The following is a 19,510-nucleotide window of genomic DNA, read 5'->3' on the forward strand; positions in this document are numbered from 1 at the left end:
TGAATAGCTTTTGTACTTTTTATGAGCAGCACCCCATGGGTGATAGCAACATATAATTTTCATCCTTCCTTAGATGATGATGGGCAGAACCCCTCTCCCTCTGCTGGGAGACTGTGTATACCACTTGCTGTAATTTCCTATCATCTTTTCAAGACAGTGACATGAGGAAGAGGGAAAAATGTCAGCATTTTTCTTTCACTGAAGTATTTCCAGGTGAATAACCCCTACATTTTCCATAGCAAATAGGTCTGGATTCATCTTTTGGTGAAATTGACCTTATTCTAATTTGTGCATTAAAGTGAAATATATTAGTACTGTATTCTTAAGTCTGGACTTAGTAATTTGTAAGAGACTTTTAGTACATTCTACACTAGTATTTCTCAAAATATAGTCCAGGGGCCATCTGGATTGCAATTACTATTGATATTTTTAAATAGCATGCTAGACCTGTGGACTCAGAATCTTGTAGATCAACATGGAAAGGGAAGGGATCTATATTTTATAAGTTCCCTATATTATAAAGATTCAAAGTTGGGAGCCACAGTTTTATATCATGACACCTAACAAATGGCATGTATGTCTCCACTTCCTTATTGCACATTCATTGCAGACATTACTGATTGATTGCAGTATTCTTTCCTATAGGGGTAATATAAAGCCACACAATTGTCAACACAGTGCCAAAGCTTGCAAGCTGGTTGGCTTGCAAGACAGAATAGCTTCTCCTGGAGCTTTTCTAAACAGACTGGTCTCTTGGGCAAAATTATCTTTAAAAATACAGTTACGAATTTGGAGACAAACACTGATATCCTTCAAATTTCAAAGAGATGTTAGAAATTTTTTTTTCCACAAAATATTGACTATGAGGCAGAATAGACAGCAAGTCTAAATTCATGGAGGTGTCAACTCCGGAAACCATATTCATAATACCAGAAGGTAACCAAAGATGGGAAAAAACATAAAAAGAAGATACAGCTGTTTAAAAGGCATAGTAGAAATGAGGTCATTAAACAACTCTTTATGATTCGACTTAGTAGCTTCTGAAAGCTAAAATGTGCATAGAATAAATTATGTTCACAATTACGATCCAAAATACCCAGAGAAGGATAAGGCATTTTTTTGTACATTACGTTCAAGGCAGTTTGTGATAATGTTTTAGAAGCTTCCCAAACCAAGGAAGTTAAAGGGAAAGGAGACCTGAGATGTAAATTCTTAGCTAATTGATAAAATTTACTGGAATAATTTTCAATTTGGGGATTTCAGATACTTATCTTTACAATCCGTACTTACTTTGTTTTATTCATCCCTTATAGTATTATTTGTTGAAGGCATTAGTAATAGTCACTATTTGCACATTATCTTGTTATTGTACTCTATAAAATCAAACTTTTGGTAATATGACTATTTTTCATGTAGTGAATTTAGAATTAGATAAGGAAATTGTCAAATAGTTCCTCATAGATGACATTTTTTTCATTTGTATTAAATGACTTTTATAATTATGTTAAGCATGATAATTTCTAAAATAGTAGATCAAAAATATAAAATATGTGTATTTTTTGCTTTTTTGATAACTGCACAGGCAGGAATCTATAAATATTCAGATCCTAACTCAGTGTAAAAATGATGACTTTTGAGTGTTGTAAAATAAATAAATCCTTTCACAAAAATAATTTTGGCCTTCTTTAAAAAAATATTTATGATGTTTTTAACACATAATCATAAAAATCTAGTTACTATTGATGTACTTTTAGAAATATGATCATTGTGGAAATCTGATAATTTTAAAATTCCTTTAAAATTTGTCACCTTGTTTTCTATTTAAAATATTAATAAAATTAATTATTTTATGTGTGAATATGTTGACCTGATAGACTAGGGATACCTTTTCAGAGATTTTTTTGAGCCTGTGACAAGCATACTATCAATTTTATGTTGAAATTAAAGCAATTTCTACCACATCAATTCCAAACTTGCTCCTTTCCTTACTTGAATTCTTGGAACAAGTACTGGACTTGGAGCCAGGAGATATGACTTCTAATCTTGGCTTTTATTTAGCTGATTATGATTATAAAGAAAAATCAGGTGGTTAACTAAGAGTAGTTGGACACAGTTGTTCATCTTGTGATCCTGTGAACATCGGGAAAGCAAGAACTTACTACTTAAATATAACTATTAGTGTTTATAAGAAGAACGAACTTGAAATGGAATGGTTAAAATAAAGGCACACACTTTTAAAGATGACTATACCACACATTTGCAGTTAGAATGTTCAACAGCACATTGTCAATAATATTCTTGTTTCCCTTCTTTTTGTAAACCATTACATCTAAGACCATAGCAAGTGTTTCATCTAAAAAGCAATCTAAGGTAGGAAGCACACTGAATGCTTCCATAGACTTTAATTATGATTTGTAAAAAGAAATATTTTGACAGTTCTTATTTAATAGCTTCCAGAATATTTGACTATCCTTAACATTTATTGTAAAAATACCATGGAATTTTATTGGGAATGCTACTTTACAAGCAATTAATTATTTTTTACTCTAGCTAAATGTAACTACAATATGATAATGTGTTGGGAGTATTTTTCCAACTTTGTTAAAAGAGTCGTTTATGGAAAATCTGACTGCTTCTTTGCCCTTATTTTTATTTCACATCAAGTCTTCAGAATTCTAAGGAGGTGTGACCAATGATTAAATGATGGCTTTGTAGGCCCGTGATAACCTAACTGTATTAAAGAGTAGACGTCTTTTAACAACTTACAGTGTAAACGTGGAGATTTATTTAATTTTAATTATTGGCGTTTTCTATTTAAATATGTCTAAGTAGTTATAGCTTACCTATGTGCATAGTACTAACATAAGTTTTTGTCTAAGGTAACTTTTTACTCTAACCTTTTGTAATCTTTTAGTTCATTTCTAATGAGTCTGACTTACTACTATATTCTCATGCACATAGTAACTGAGATGAACTTTTATTGAAACATGTTCTTATTTAATTGCTCCTACTGTTTTATAAAGGAATATTCTTCGGTTTTTCCCAACTACATTTCATTTTTTTAATACTACGTAATCATTTATTTTTTTTTATTTCAGTAATTGAGAGGATATGTAATAATTTAAATTTTATTCCTTAAGATTATATGAGAGATAGAAGGGGATTAGCAAATTAGCTTGATATTATCTTTGTTTAATCTTTTATCTACTTTGCATTATATATTTGTTTTTGTTTAATGTAGTTAATTTTGTCTTTTGTTAGGAGTGCTGATCTTTTTCAGTCTAACTCTCCTGAAGAGTGAAGGGCAAAGTTTTTACAAATCTCAACAGAGTAATACTATAGTTAGATCCCTGACTTGTCACAAATTACATTTGCAGAAAATAATTAATTAACACTAAAGGACAGAGTTGTAGAAAAATAAACAATGTAAGAGAGAGCACTTCCTGTGTTATTGTATTTAAGAATAATTTCTAAGGCTTCTATCATTCATTGACACATGGCAAGGACATTTGTTTGAAATCAACTTCTTCCAGCTGGTTCTTCAGAGTTTTCATGGGTGGTTGAGGCTCTGACATATCAAAGCTCTGACATGTCTTAAGGCTCTGATATATCAAATATTAATGACAGATGAAAAAGAAAATCTCAGTCAGTGAGTGTGTCTGTCAAAGATCCTTAATTTGGGGAATATTAGTTTTCATGGAGGGAAAATATTTTCCTGTAAAATTCCCCATGATTAATGTACTTTTGAAACACTTATACTTGGATGGAAATCTATTAAGCTGAACATCCTGTATTTATGCTCATATCTCACTGAAAGCAATATTCAGGAATGCAGGGCACTACTATCAGAAGTAACAAAAACAGGTATGAAACTGCAACTACTTTGATAAGTAGAATTTTTTTAACTCTTTGTTGAAGAATAATGAGTTCTTTTATGATAAAAAATTATACTGATCCCATATTTAATGCATTAGTAACATTAACAGATGATGAAATTTCCTCTTTTCTAGAGAAAAGAGGAAAAAAGTCTTAAAAGGAATTTAAAACAATGTAAATGCATCTTATAAAGTATTTATGTATTTCTCATTTTTAGGAAATAAGTTATTGAGGTATTTTCACGTCAAAAATATTTTTGTCGCGTTTTTCTCATTTAAATCACGTGGTTATATAGAAGTTTATCTTAATATGAGAAATTCTTCTGTTTTTTAAATACCTTTTAATCTTTACAACTCAAAGACTGTTTCATGATATCCTATTTTGTTAAGTAGTGCTAATTCCCCAAAAGTGTATGTATGCCACAAGTGAATTTAAAATTCCAAGAGGGTTCATTGTCTGACAATTCTGGCTTGAGATTTTTGTCCTTTTTTGCTTATTAAAACTCCAGTTATGTTGATGATTACTCAGGAGTTTGAGAAGCAGTTAGTCTCCCAACTAGTGAAAGGCAAGACCTAGTAGGTCTGCTTCTTTTTGCCCTTAACTGTTCAATTCTCAGATATTGACCAGTGGAACAAGGTGATTGAGCAACTAGGAACGCCATGCCCAGAATTCATGAAGAAATTGCAACCCACAGTAAGAAACTATGTGGAGAATCGGCCCAAGTATGCAGGACTCACCTTCCCCAAGCTCTTTCCAGATTCCCTCTTCCCAGCGGACTCCGAGCACAATAAACTCAAAGGTATGTCCACCAGGGACAATTTCAGAACCACCGTGTGGGTGATGGTCTAAAGAAGCAAATGATACAGACACCTCTCTTTAACTACCTCATTTAAGGAATATTTATTTATTTAAGCTTGTTTATTTATTTTGAGAGAGTGCGTGCCTGCGCGTGAGAGAAAACAAGTGGGGGAGGGGCAGAGAGAGAGAGAGAGAGAGAGAGAGAGAGAGAGAGTCTCAAGCAGGCTCTGGGTGGTCAGCATGGAGACTGACATAGGGCTGGTACTCATGAATGGTGAGATCATGACGTAAGCAGAAATGAAGAGTCTGTTGCTTAACCAACTGAGCCAGGTGCCCCATAAATTTAAAGAGTATTTTTAAAAGATCTTTTAAAAAAAAATTAAAAGAAAAAAAATATTACTAAGGGCATGTGGCCAAGGATTTTAGAATTGTGTAGATATTCAGAGGGAAAGATAGTTATAAAGGATGTGACAGTGGTATGGGTTAATTATGTCATGAGGCTTATTTAAAATCTTAAAATTCTTTTGCAGTGTAACTCTAAAAGACCAAAGTGATATACAGTGAAATCATTGTTCTAATTCTTTTTATTACCTGGAGAACACTTTCAACACAAGTTTTTAGTTATAAAATCTTGGAGATGCAGGTGTTTGCATTTTCTTTTATTTATATTTTATGGAATATTTAACCACCATTTTTTCCATTTTAGAGTGACAAATGAGATTTTACCTATTCATTTTATATTCAATATAAATGCTTTCATTAATACGTAATTCTTTCTACTACAATGTCTACAGTTATGAACTTCAGTAGCAAATCTTAGTTTCTTCACCCACAAAACTTGAATAATGATGCCTTAGTCATAGGATTAGAGATAAGGGATAAATTTGCCAATGTGTAAAATAGATTATAAATAATATTCTACTTCTTGTTTTAATTTAGAACGTTTTAGAGAACCTCATTTTTGAAACAAATTTTATTTTTTTCCTGTCTGAGCTCAAATGCTGCCCCTGAATATCTGTGTGAACCTGGACAAGTTATCTAATCTATCTATATACCTCCTTTAACAAATGGAAGTAGAAGGTATCTACCTTAGGATCATTGGGAGGATTAACTGACTAAATATTTTGTCAAGCACTTAGCACAATGCCTGGCTCACAGTAAATACTCAATTGTCAGACATAAAAAAATGTAATAATCATTTTTTAAAATGTAACTGTATTTATCAAAAAACAAAAAGAATGCCTGCTTTTGAAATTTTAACCCCAAATGTTGGGTGGGTAATTAATTAACTACAGACTTAACTTACAGACATAGTTTATAGCTAATACAGACTTGAATGAGACAGAGAAACTAAAATGTGATGCTACTATTTTCCAGAATCTTATCATCCCCAGACTTTCATCTCCTGGGTTTTAAGTGTGCAGCATTGCTCCTGTGTTTGTGACAGTTTTATTGCACAGTTGGGTTTCTTCCTTTAGTTGACTCTACAGTCTCTGAATGACAACAGACTAAATTCTTGCTAAATGTGCTGCTTTTAAGATCAGCACCTGCCTATACACAGAATGAAGAAGAGCTAAATCTCCAAATAGAGATTTAAAGAATTTATGTGTTTATGATGCTAATTGACCTGTCAGGCAAAAGTAATCCCTTTATATGAAGACATTTGTGTGTAAAAATGTGGAGATGATAAAAACCCTGATGAAATTATTTGAGATAATGACAGCATTTGTAGGAAAACAATTAAATAAAATGTTATGCTTCATAATAAATTCCAACTTTCTAGAGTTTATGTTTTGCCTTTTTTTTTAATGTTTATGTATTCTTAACAGAGAGAAAGACAGAGCATGAACAGGGGAGGGGCAGAGAGAGAGAGAGGGAGCCACAGAATTTGAAGCAGGCTCCAGGCTCTGAGCTGTCAGCACAGAGCCCAACGCAGGGCTCTAACCCCCAAGCTGTGAGATCATGACCTGAGACAAAGTCGGACGCTCAACCAACTGGGCCACCCGGGCACCCCTATGTTTTGGCTTTTTAATTCAATCTCTATGATTATATTATTTTTTCCGAAGATACACTAGTTTATATATTTATAATTATTTAATGATAATTTTCATATAAAATTAATAAATTATAAAGAATTGTAAAAATAATCAGAAGGAAGAATTTACTATTGTTAAAAAAGAACATGAGATGTTTACTTGCAAATAAAAGAGTGAAAAATGAGGAATTGAAGCCTCTTCCTCCTCATTTTGTTCCCTACAAATAGTATTGATCATTGTTTCTTAGTGAGATGCTTTGGTATTCCTGTAGTTCATGCCCCTATTGATGAGGAGTCCACTCCAACCTCCACCCTTTCTAAAAGCAGAAACATGGATGGGTTTGATGGGAGAATCTGTAGGAGGTGGATGTGTGTGTCTCAATACAATCAATAAAATAAATAAATATAGCCCTGTTGGGCCATTAGGGGTCCATAGAACAAAAAGAATATTTTCATCATAAAATTTTCAAATCAGCTTGGAACTGTATTTTCTGTAAAATTTTATATGTTTTTAGAGATTGAAAACTGTCTTTTTACCATTGGTTGGTATTAAATAAATAACTGATTTTGAGATAGAGAGCACACACGAGTGAGAGAGCTCTGTACATGTGAGCAGGCAAGAGGCAGAGAGACAGGGAGAAAGAAAGAAAATCCTAAGCAGGCTCTATTTTGTTGGAGCAGAGCCCAATGTGTGGCTTGATCTCATGAATGGTGAAATCATGACCTGAGCCAAAATCAAGAGTCGATGCTTAACTGACTGAACCACCCAGGAGTCCCAACATTTAGTATTTTATAAACTAAACTGTATCATCTACATCAACTTGGTTACAGAGACTACCCGATTCTTTCTTTCAAATCTGTCCCTTCCTTGGGGTGCGTGGTTGGCTCAGTCGATTAAGCAGTCAACTTCGGTTCACGTCATGATCTCACGGTTCTTGAGTTTGAGCCCCACATCCAATTCTGTGCTGACAGCTCAGGGCCTGGAGCCTGCTTCAGATTCTATGTCTCTCTCTCTGCCTCTCCCCCACTCACACTCTGTCTCTCTCTCACAACAATAAGTAAACATTAAAAATACTTTTTTTAATTAAAAAAAATCTGTCCTCTCCTCTATTCTTGGAGCTTCTGTTCCTGTTAGAGCCCTCATCACCTCTCCCATCCTCAAAAATCCACCCCTGACCTTCTTGCCCCCACCAGACACTGCTTTATGCTTTTTTTCCATCTCAGAAAAACTTTTAAAATGAGCACCTACATCCACTTTATCTGCTTCTTTTTTTAAAAACTTCGTTCTTTTGCATTTGTTTTTAATTATGTGAGCAATATATGTATATATTCTTCCCTCTTCAGAGGTAACTACTATTTTCAGTTTGTGATTATTTTTGCAGACATTTTCTACGCATTTATATATATTAATAGGGAGAGAGGGAAATATTTGTTGTTTTATTGTGAAGGGGCAGATTTGCGGAAATGGCATCATGATTTATGGATCATTCTGCAACTTCATTTTGTTACTAAGCACGTCCATGTGGGTACATTCTCTTAAACTGCCTCATTCTCTTAAACTGCCAGCTACAATTCCATGGCAGTACCGTAGCTTTGTACCGTAGCTCAGTTTTTTATTCTATAGATGGAAATTTAGACTGTTTAAAAAAATTTTTCTTTCATAACCAGTGCTGCAGTGAACATCCTTTCTGTAGCTTTTTAAGGAACTTGTACAATTGTTTCCCTAGGCTGTATACCTAAAAGTGGAACTGCTAGATCATAAGGTATTCACATTTAAAATTTTAATGGATGGTCCAAATTTGCACTAAAAATATGTATCAATTTACATTCCCACCAACAGGAACCAAATTACCTGGCGTTAGTAGATACAATGCCATCTTTAATTTTTTCAAATCTGATGCATAAAAAATATTTCATTGTTTCATTTTGCATTTCCCTAATCACTTGGTGAATTTGCCTGGTGTTTGGAAGGGAGGTGCTAGTTTATCTTTATTTTCTTCATTTCCTCTCCCTCCCATAAATTTTCCTGCCAAAATCAAAATGTTACTAATTGTTTCTCTCACTCCTCGTTTCAGCCAGCCAAGCCAGGGACTTATTGTCAAAGATGCTAGTGATTGATCCAGCAAAAAGGATATCCGTGGATGACGCCTTACAACACCCTTACATCAATGTCTGGTACGACCCTGCCGAAGTGGAGGCGGTAAGGCATAGACTGACTTACTTTCCTTCCATAAACACACCAGAGAAACTGGGTGTTCAGTGGTGAAAATGGAAAGAATTAGAACCCAAGAGCGCACACAAAGCACCTTCATAAAATTCCTGTCACAAAGTTATTACCTTCCCCTCTAGAAGTTCTCTTCTACCTATATTTTACATGCTTTTCTTTTTCCAGGATTTTCTGTGAGAGATAATGACTTAGTCCAAAAAGCCCTAGCTGTCCATGAAATGCATCCATTTGTTTTTGTTACATTGTTAACACCTCCAGGGCCCCCTTTTTAATGTTGAATTATCAGCCTGTCCTGATACAAACTAAGTAGCAGAAATCATTACAGAGAGTATGTGGCGTTGCCTCTCTTTCCTTGATAAGATGCCTGCCATTAGTCAAGAGTGGCACTACAAACATTTCACAGGTAGAGCTTTTCCCGGGCCATTGGTGACTTAGTGAAACCTTACATGGATTAGATAAGAAAAATTAGGTAGTCCAATGCAGAATATTTCAGGTTGACTCTAAATTGACCACCGGAGTAAGTTATACATATGTGTTATAAATCTGGACATAGTTTAAGAATCTTCTCAGAAGCATAACTTTTTTTTTTTTTTTTACTATTTTTAACCATTCAGTATCTTCTCTTCTCTCCAAATTGTTTCTTATGTCTTAGCCTTTCTCCTTTTCTGTGTGGAGCCAAGGCAAAGGGTTATTGTTGTTGCCCATGTGTGTTGTATAGGCTTCTTGATGGGAATGTCCTTTTGTCCCTCTTTTAAATGCTACTGTCAGCAATGTTATCTTCTCCCAAAAGCACCAAACTCTCCTCAAATTCTTAGAATACCCCTGCTAAATGTTAACCTCATTTTACATAATGACTTCAAATTACTTTGTTTGAATTGGTTTTTAATATTCTTTGAAATACTCTTTTGGTTTCTTGTCTCGTGTCTTTCTCTCTCAGTCTTCTTGCTTAAGCATAGTTTTGCTTTGTTTAAGCTTCCTTTTGTTTCATTGTGCGCCTGCCCATGTCGAGATGCTGGATTCAAACTGACATAATTCTTATCCCTTCATCCTTCACTGGAGAAGTGAGATCCAACAGATGGGAGTGAGGATTAGGTAGAATTAAATATTATAGACATACTATTAAAAAAAAACTACTTTTCATAGTAACCCAATCCTTAAGCATTCAAAAATTTTGGAGAAAACACTTCAGTGATAAATTAGTCTCTCAAGTGTGGAAATGGCGTTAACAATCCTTGATGACATTTTCTTAAGATCTGCTCTCTTTAAGCAGTTTTTGTTTATTTTTTTTATTTTTTTTTAAATTTTTTTTCAACATTTATTTATTTTTGGGACAGAGAGAGACACAGCATGAACGGGGGAGGGGCAGAGAGAGAGGGAGACACAGAATCCAAAGTAGGCTCCAGGCTCTGAGCTGTCAGCCCAGAGCCCGATGCGGGGCTCGAACTCCCGGACCGCGAGATTGTGACCTGGCTGAAATCGGACGCTTAACCGACTGCGCCACCCAGGCGCCCCGTCTTTAAGCAGTTTTACAATGATGTTGAAATTTCAATTTGCTTAGAATTAATTTTTAGTCACTTGATTTGATTCTTGCAAAATAAAATCATCATATTTTTATAGGTAAAAAATGGAATTACTTTTAGTCTCTCACTTTTGGGAAATACTTTCAAAGAAGTTCTTGGGGGTAGAATGAGGCCATGAAATAAGACAAAGTATGATTTATAGGTATGTGAAAAGTAAGCATAAAATTCTTCTTTGATGTTTTTCAAGAAAATACTCTAGGTTATGTTGATAAAAATTTTAGACAAACATAAATTATTTGAAATTGCTGTTCCTCATTTATTTTGATCATTCAAATCAGGTGGTATATTTATTTTTCTCTCCATCTAATATAATGTGTGTAATCTGTTTTTAATGAATTGTGGCCCAGAGTTTAATTGGAGTCATAAAGTCTGCATTTGTAATTCACTTGTAATTATGTTGCCTATAAAAGGGACAGTTGTTTAGAATCTATAACAACATATTAATGAATAGCATCAGTGAGTTTTTAAATGTATTTTAACTTTTAATGAAGAATTTCTTTGAAGGATAAAAAGATAAAACTTAGGACACTAAAATGGCTAGAACATTTTTCTCACTCATTTCAATATTGTCATCCTGGGTAATGGATAGTAACAACACAAGACATGAATTTTAGGGGAAGGATTTGATAGAGCCTGAAGGTTTAGGAAAAAGGATCAGTTAATGCACAGAAGAACAAGCAAGTATTTAACATCTAGATTGGGATCATTGGTTATAGAGGGTAAATATGTTTTATATCTAGACATGTTGCAGTGAATAGGTTAGAATCCTGACCATAGGGCAAGGATAATTATTACTCTATTGGGGCACCTGGGTGGCTCAGTAGGTTGAGTGTCTGACTTCAGCTCAGGTGATGATCTCAAAGTTTGTGAGTTTGAGCCCCACATCAGTCTCTGTGCTGACAGCTCAGAGCCTGGAGCCTGCTTTGGATTCTGTGTCTCCCTCTCTCTCTGCACCCCCGCCCCCCCACTCACGCTCTGTCTCTGTCTCTCAAAAAAATAAACATTAAAAATAATTAATTTATTACTCTATAAAATGTATTATAGAAGTCACAACCATGAAGATCAGCCAACTAGGAAGAGACAGATCTTACAGATGCTAGAAGCAGTAGTCAACTATACTTTCTGCAATATGGTTAGAATTAATGCCTTTATTATTGCATGTTAACATACATTTAAAGTAAAACGACCTTCTTTTATGGATGCATGGCAAAGCTATTACGGAGTGATATATTTTCTGCCAAGACTGCCAAGGCTGTTTTACAGAGTAAACTCTGGTGAGTTCTATATTCCAAACAAGGGGAAGTATCAAATAATTAGAATTTCTATGATTAGAAGTTATCTAGGATCTCCAGGTTCAAGCAGCTTTCAAGTAACTCACGTGATGTTATAGAGGGAAGGAAATACAAAGACAAGAGGAAGTAAAAATATGTTTCATTGAAAGAAAATAGAGGCAAGTGGAGAGGGATAAAGGAGAAACCGCAAGAGAATGTGATGTCTTCAGGAAAAGTAGAAAGGAGAGGAGAGAAATGCTACGTGTACTTATCTATTAATCCTACTATACCTATCTTATCACGTTTCCCAAAGTGCCAAAGTACTAAAATGAAAAGAGAAGAGGTTATGAATGCTGTCATAACTCTAAGAGAGAAAATTATTCATGCAACCATGAAGTTGAAAATTTAAAAATTGAATGTCAAGGTTAATAGTGATCTGTGTAATAGTGCACACAGAGTTTTGAAGTTACAACTGCTCAAATTATTAGCAAGTTATTATTCAAATACTGTTCAGAACAATAAGAGAATGTGCCCCAAACAGAGTGCAAAAGCCGCATTTCATGTCAGTGCTTTTTCATGAAACAGCTGAAAGGCATTCGAACTCTGTTTCAGCATTCACCAAGAGGGCAAAAACATACACAAGTGCAATTTATTCAGTTGTAGGCATCGTCCACAGGTAGGAAAGATGAGACAAGTTTAAATTTCTGCTCTCCCACTTACTAGCTGGCCTTGGTAAAGTTTCTTAACCTTTCTGCAACTCAGTTTTCTTAACTAAAAAGAGAGAACATTCATAATGCATAGTGTTCCTCTGATAATTTAAAGAGTTAATGTACATAAAGTGCTTAGTACAGTACTGCAGCCAGTGAGGATCATATAAATAATAATAATAATAATAATAATTATTATTATTATTACTATTATGACTTTTACATGCAAACCTCAACTACCTTTGAGATTTGGGAAGATACATATATTTAGTAAAAAAGACCATTTGGTCAAGGAATTGCAGAAATATTCTACAACATTTATAACATTAATCCCTGGAAATTATATAGCTCCTACAAAATTTTAAAAATTTGGTCCTTTATGTTGTTGTTGTTGATATATGCTCACTTCTACCTTGTAAAGTGTAAGAATTTGGTGCCATTTATTCAATCCAAAATAAAGGCATCTTATATTCGTAAATCCTCATTGTAACTGTCTTTATGAAACTAAAGGATATTCAGGACTTTTTCCCCAAAGAGTCACTTTAAATATCTCCTCTGTGCTCTGTTAGAGGGAAATACAGAAACAGTGAAGATCATTGCCTTGTTTCTACCAGATTCTTGAGTTTAAGGTTTCTGTCAGAGAAGAGGGTGGCTTTCACTTTGCAACCTCTAGGAGTAGGGGTATAGACATATTTTAGGGGCATTAGCATGAACTGCAAGCTAAGGAAGAGTTGATTAACCACGTTTTGGGGCATATAAAAAGGAAATTTAAGAAAAATATGGGATGTGACCTTTTTGGTAAGCACGGTGTTATTTTTCTCAGAAACTCTAGAGCACTCTGAGAAAGGCTTCTATGGTTGTTCTGCATTGTTAGGGGTGGGGAGGGAGAATGGAACAGGAGAGGGAGGAGAGGAAGAGGTGAGGTGTTCAGCTACCCAACCAAAGGCATCAAAACTCAAAGTAATCCTCAAAAGATAGCAAATAAGAATGTAGGGAGTCAGAGAAGGACATTTTTTTTTATTTGTCAATTCATGACCAAAAGGAAGGATCAGAACCTGACACTAGAACCATCATCTAAGGTGGGACGGGTACTGGGGACCGGGCTCATGGCCCACAGTGATCAGCCAAATACACTGTTATGTTGAAGGCTTTGTCTCAGAGAGTCCCTGATACAGTCCTAAATAGTCAAAACATTATTCTGGGAATCTAGGCAGAGAGGCAAGCTGAACCAGTCAGCCAGCTTGTATCTAGGAATTCTTCTCTCTAGTGGGCAAGCCCTGGGTACTTGAGAGGCCAGCAAAGTGGTGGCAGGCAACACAAGACCTTCTGTATAGTAGCCGAGTCAAAGTAACAGGAGGGAATGCTAGAACAGAGGTGTGGAATGTGGAGCTAGGGCTGAGGAGGAGACTTAGGAGAGAGGTTGGAAATGTTTTAATTGAGAGTATAAATACACATGCCATCCTTATAGAGACCAAAGTAAATGTGTGACTAACCCAACCGGTTTGGGTAGAATGTGATTAGGGAAGCAAGGCAGTGCTGAGCTGATTCATTATTTCTTACCTAATTCAAGATTAATTTGGGAATTGGGACAGGCTGGGTGGGAATTTAATCTATCTATACAGATCCTGAGTTACATCCTGGTCTTCAGATTCCCAGTGAGAGTATAACCCCGGAAACTGAGTAACACTTACATGTATTAGCACTGAAGTTCAATTAAAATAAACCACTTAGAAAATGTAAGCCCAGAATAGTCAGTAATGTTACACATTACTGTTTGTAACATAAGGTAATTAATGGAGTCTTAAATGTTTTATTGATATTATTATTTACTATTTCATTCTTTTAAGGACTATGTTCTTTTTTGCCGAAAGTAAAAGGATTTATAGGAACAAGCTAACCTGACTGTATTAAGCTCTTTTATTGCAAAGCCATCATAGATTTCATGCTCTTTGAGGAGAGTTACTATCTAACATTGTTTTAACCATCTCCTTGTGTACCATTGTATCTTATCGGTCATTACCAAAGAGAGCATATGAAAAGGACCACCAACCATACAGGAAATATGCATTATTTTCCATTTTCTTGTGACATAGATATATAAATTTTCTTTTCTTTATTTTTGAGTTCCATTCCCTTTTTTAAAAATTGAAGTATAGTTGACACACAGTGTTACATTAATTTCAGTTGTACAACATAGCGACTCAATGAGTCTACATGCTATGCTCTGCTCATCACAAGTGCAGCTACCACCTGTCACCGTACAACACTATTACGATGCCATTGATTATATTCCCTGTGCTGTACTTTCAACATTATGACCTTCATCATTATGATAACTGGAGGCCTATATCTCCCACTCTTCTTCATTCATTTTGCCCATCTTCCCACCCTCTTCCCTCTGGCAACCATCAGTTTGTCCCTTGTATTTATGAGTCCGCTTCTGCTTTTTGTTTATTTGTTTATTCATTTGTTTTGTTTTTTAGATTCCACATATAAGTGAAATCATATGATACTTCTCTTTTTCTGTCTGACTTATTTCACTTCGCATGATAACCCCTAGGTCCACCCATGCTGTCTCAAATGGCACTATCTCATTCTTTTCTTATGGTTGTGTAATATTCCAGTGTGTGTGTGTGTGTGTGTGTGTGTGTGCATACACACACACCACATCTTTCTTATCCATTTTTCTATTGGTGGGTACTTGGGTTGCTTCCGTATCTTGGCTATATTGCAATAAACATAAGGGTTTATATATCTTTTGGAATTAGTGTTTTCAGTTTCTTTGGGCAAATGCCCAATAGTGGAATTACTGGATCACATAGTATTTCTATTTTTAATTTTGGGGGGAACCTTTTCTGTTCTGTTCTGTTTCTGTTCTGTTCTGTTTCTGTTCTGTTCTGTTCCACTGTTTTCTACAGTGGCTGCACCAATTTACATTCCTACCAACAGTGCACAAGGGTTTCTGTTTCTCCATGTCCTTGCCGACCCTCATTATTTCTTTTTGATTCTAACCATTCTGACAGGTGTGAGGTGATATCTCATTGTGGTTTTGATTTGCATTTCCCTGATAATTAGTGATTTTGAGCCTCTTTTCGTGTGTCTATTGGCCTATATGTCTTCTTTAGAAAAATATCTATTCAGGTCCTTTGCCCATTTTTTAATTGGATTATTTGTTTTGTTTTTGTTTTTGATGTTGAAATTGGTTGAGTTGTATAAGTTCTGTATATATTTTGGATATTAAGCCCTTATCAGATATATCATTTGCAAATAGATATATGAATGTTAATGTTGCATATGCCTAGAAATATTTGCAAGGTAAATCTTTTTTGTTGTTGTTGTTCAAGGTAAAGCTTAAATGAGAGCTTAGAGATCATTGTAGAGTGGCTGTTCAGCAAATATCAACATTTAGAGTATCAGCTCTCTAATTATGAGCAGCTGCAGGAACACAGGACCAGAAACCATGATGAGAAAAGCAGAATAGGACTAAGCATGGGATCAGAAAGCTTTGAAAAGAGAATCAGAAGCCTATGGTCAAAGTAGTGTAGGTTCCAGAGCTTGGTCTAAGCAATTCAGAGTGAGAGCTGATGCCAATATGTGGACAAATCAGATCAGGCAGGGAGATAATAGTTCAGGAGAGACATGTGGTCTAAGGTCAGAGTTCTGAGCAGATGCCACATTAAAGGGCATTTAAACAGTGGCAAAACTAAGAGTGTTTTCTGATTGGAATGCAAGTCTCAAGAGCAGGTACTCTTGGAACAGATTAGCAATTAGCCCAGAGATTAGCAATCAGAGGAAGCTACTACCAACCCTAAAAAGAGGAATTGGTTTACTGGGGCCTAAGTCTATCTAGTGGGAGTGGGAGTTATGGAGATAGAAGAGATACAGCTGCTTCTGGAAAGAGGAAGTAAGAGAAATTCTCTGGTTTTTCTCCACTCTCCCCATTTCCTAGCAGTGTTTCCCTTCTTGTTAGCAGTTCTAAGCCAGCTGATAGATGAGCCTGGGAAATGCAGCCTTCAGGGGCCAGCCTCTGAGACACAGAGAAGAAAAAAGAAGGGTGAGGACTGTATCTATGGGCAAATAGGCTGAGGGCTGGTACTCACCTATCCATTCTTTCTTCATTCGTAGCTCTAAAATTCTAAGTAAAACTGAAGTAAAATGGACTTAATCTGGAAAGCAGAAAACTTTGGAGATTGGAGGGGTGTTCAGGGGCCTTACTGTAAAATTGAAGCAAACATTACCCCCAGTAACCCCTAATAATTATTTCATTTTCTTAAGTATCTTGTGATTTCTTTCTAAAGAATCGCGAGGACTATGCCAACTTGAGAGTCTTGGCATAAGAGTATTTCTCATTGGGTTTTTAATTGAGTATGTATGCTTTCTTCCTTCTATCTGCTGGTGTCACTTTTTCAGTTGTTTGTTATGTAGTTGATGAGGAGGCTAAAGCTTGTGAAGCCAAGCATGTGCTTGGGGGGAATGAGAGATTCAACCATCTGTTTTCTAAGGTTGCTTGCATTTCTTTCTCACCCACCTCTTTGTTATATCTTTCTTCTTAGTCTTTCCTTCTCTTCTTAGCCCTTTTCGCGTTTTTATTCAGCTCCTATGAAACTGTTTGCATAGATCTTGATTATTTAACAGTTTAATATTTATTAATTCATTCCATAAATTTTATTGAACCCAAACTGTATATCCCACTGACATCGGTGCTGGTGATTAAGCAGTGAAATAAAAAACAAAAACATTGATTTGATGTTGGTGGGCTTTTATTAAATTAACAGCTAATGGAAATTTTTATTGATTGGAATCTTATAACTCATCATCTCTGGACATAAATTCTTCCAAATAAGGGTGGTTTTATTACACTATTTAACTTGTTTAGTGTGTAATTTTCTGAATGTAAGAAGAATCTGTAATAACTTGTCCCTGTCAATATTAACCAGTTATAACTAAGTTGCAATGACTATCTTCTAATCTTTAGCTAGATGTGCATCAATTGCTTTGAATTTTACTTAACAAATTGTGATCAAAGATCTCTAGCTATGATTTAAAAAACAATATTATTTGGCTTGGAATATAAATCAATGTCCTGACCAGGTTTTAGTAACTGAAATGCATAGATTATTATTGAATAATCAAAGAATTCTGAAGTTGGCATACTAAGTAATGGAAAGATTGCATTTATAATTTAAAAATTCATCTATAAATATATTTACTTTCTGGAGCCTTCAAACAAAATTCAAATGGTTGAGGATGATGGTGGGAATTATTCTCATTCTCTACTTCTTATTCTCTTGAACATATTTTTATAGTAAAAACTAATATCATTTGTTTATGAATTTTATGTGTTAACTTCTGTTAAACCTACTTCGTGAATGACTTATTGTTTGTATTATCTTTGTCTTCATTAACTATGGCTTAGCCAATTGTCTTCTTCTAAATTCCCTTTAGTTTATAAGTTCCTAAAACAAAAAGAGTAAGCTTATAAATATATTGAATTATAAATGCATTAAATGCATTCTGCTAGCCTCAGAGTATATATCAATTTGGGAATAAGAAAAAATATGGGCTACCATGAATATGAATTTGATGCATCTAATGTTCAGTTAATCAGTAGTTGTCCACGTTTCGGCAATAAACCACTAAATAAATGTGTATGTGATTGCTTTAAATATTTTAGAATCTCTTTGTTAAATCAGTCAAGTTTAACACTGTTGTGCTAAACGCGAAGTATCCAGAAGAGATGATTTAAATGAACTCTAAAGGAAAACAGTTTTCTGCATAGGCTGTATCTCTCCCAGTGAGAGGAAAGGGCATTAACATCTTTGTAATTGACATTTCCCTGTGGTAAATCATATCAAAAGGTTAGGGCATGTCCTTAAGACAGCTTCTGAAGAAGTAATCAATCTGAAATTCAGAGACTACCGGTTCCTGATTTCCCCCAGGGGGAACAGACACAAGCTTAAACAGTTTATAGAGGTTATTTTTGTTTAGAGAACCCGAGAAGGAAGGCAGTTTGGACACAAAGTGTATTATAAAACACTTAGTAGTAACTCTCAAAATATAGAAAAGACCTTTTAAATATTTAAATAAGCATAACTAGCAACATTTGAGTTATTTAAGAATTTTTTTGTAACAATCTAAAAATTTTTATTGAGGATGAAAAATTATATTTCACCAAAATAATAAGAAAACTAGTTTCTCTTAAACATTTAAAATTTATTGATTGCCTCCATTGCTTTTCATTAAAGGAAAAAAGACAAATGATGTTATGTCTCTGAGTATGACCGAGCATTTTATTAGTGATCTTATTACTAGTTTGCTCCTTGACGCTATATAGGAGGTACACCTACTTGTAGTAAGAAATAAAAAAAAGAAATCCCCTTTACATATTTTTTAGATTCTTGCAATCATGTTCTTTCTCCTTGAAATTAAATTTGAAAACTTGTATAATTTTTTCTTTCACACTTAGAACTAGACATACCTGTATATAATAAAGCACACGAATTGAGTTTTCTCAGGGAACTCCTATATAGAAATTTTATAAACAGAATCACTCTCAAAAAGATTTCTCATGCTGTTTCTAGCAATTTAAAAAGATCACACAAAAATTGTATGTAATACTTCTAAATATTTTCACAAGTAGAATAATCTACCTCATTTAAGAGCAAGGAAAAGAATCATTAAAAAAGTACCTGAAATATTTAATGTTAGGAATTTCATTTCCATAGTATGATATGGCATTCACTATGTATTTTTAAATTTGACAATCAGTCTAAATATTTCCCAAGTATCCATCTTTAGTCTGGTCTATACAGTAATCTGTGTGCAACTCACAGACTAAATGTTCCTATGAATTCTTTTAAATATGATTTGTTCTACTCACACAGAGTTAATAAACTGGCTGAATCCCTCTGTCAGCTGTTCTCTCCATCTGTCCTGACACAAGGAGTACCTCTTTGAGTCTTATGATTTCGTATTATTACAGCACACTGCATGCTGTGAAAAAGCTAGTGCAACAC

The 19,510-nt window shown here is 34.7% G+C and overlaps 1 protein-coding gene across 8 annotated transcripts in view; it reads left to right on the plus strand.

The window, feature by feature from the left end:
- The window catches only part of MAPK10 (mitogen-activated protein kinase 10), a 556,698-nt gene that overhangs the window by 496,873 nt on the left and 40,315 nt on the right, over positions 1-19,510 (plus strand). For all 8 annotated transcript variants that reach the window (XM_045056131.1, XM_045056133.1, XM_019829272.3 and 5 more), the window contains 2 exons: positions 4,493-4,675; positions 8,785-8,909. In XM_045056131.1, the coding sequence (XP_044912066.1) occupies positions 4,493-4,675; positions 8,785-8,909 (308 nt within the window). The remainder of the gene's footprint in view (positions 1-4,492; positions 4,676-8,784; positions 8,910-19,510) is intronic.

The sequence above is a fragment of the Felis catus genome, chromosome B1 (genome assembly GCF_018350175.1).
Source record: "Felis catus isolate Fca126 chromosome B1, F.catus_Fca126_mat1.0, whole genome shotgun sequence".
Lineage (NCBI taxonomy): Eukaryota > Metazoa > Chordata > Mammalia > Carnivora > Felidae > Felis > Felis catus.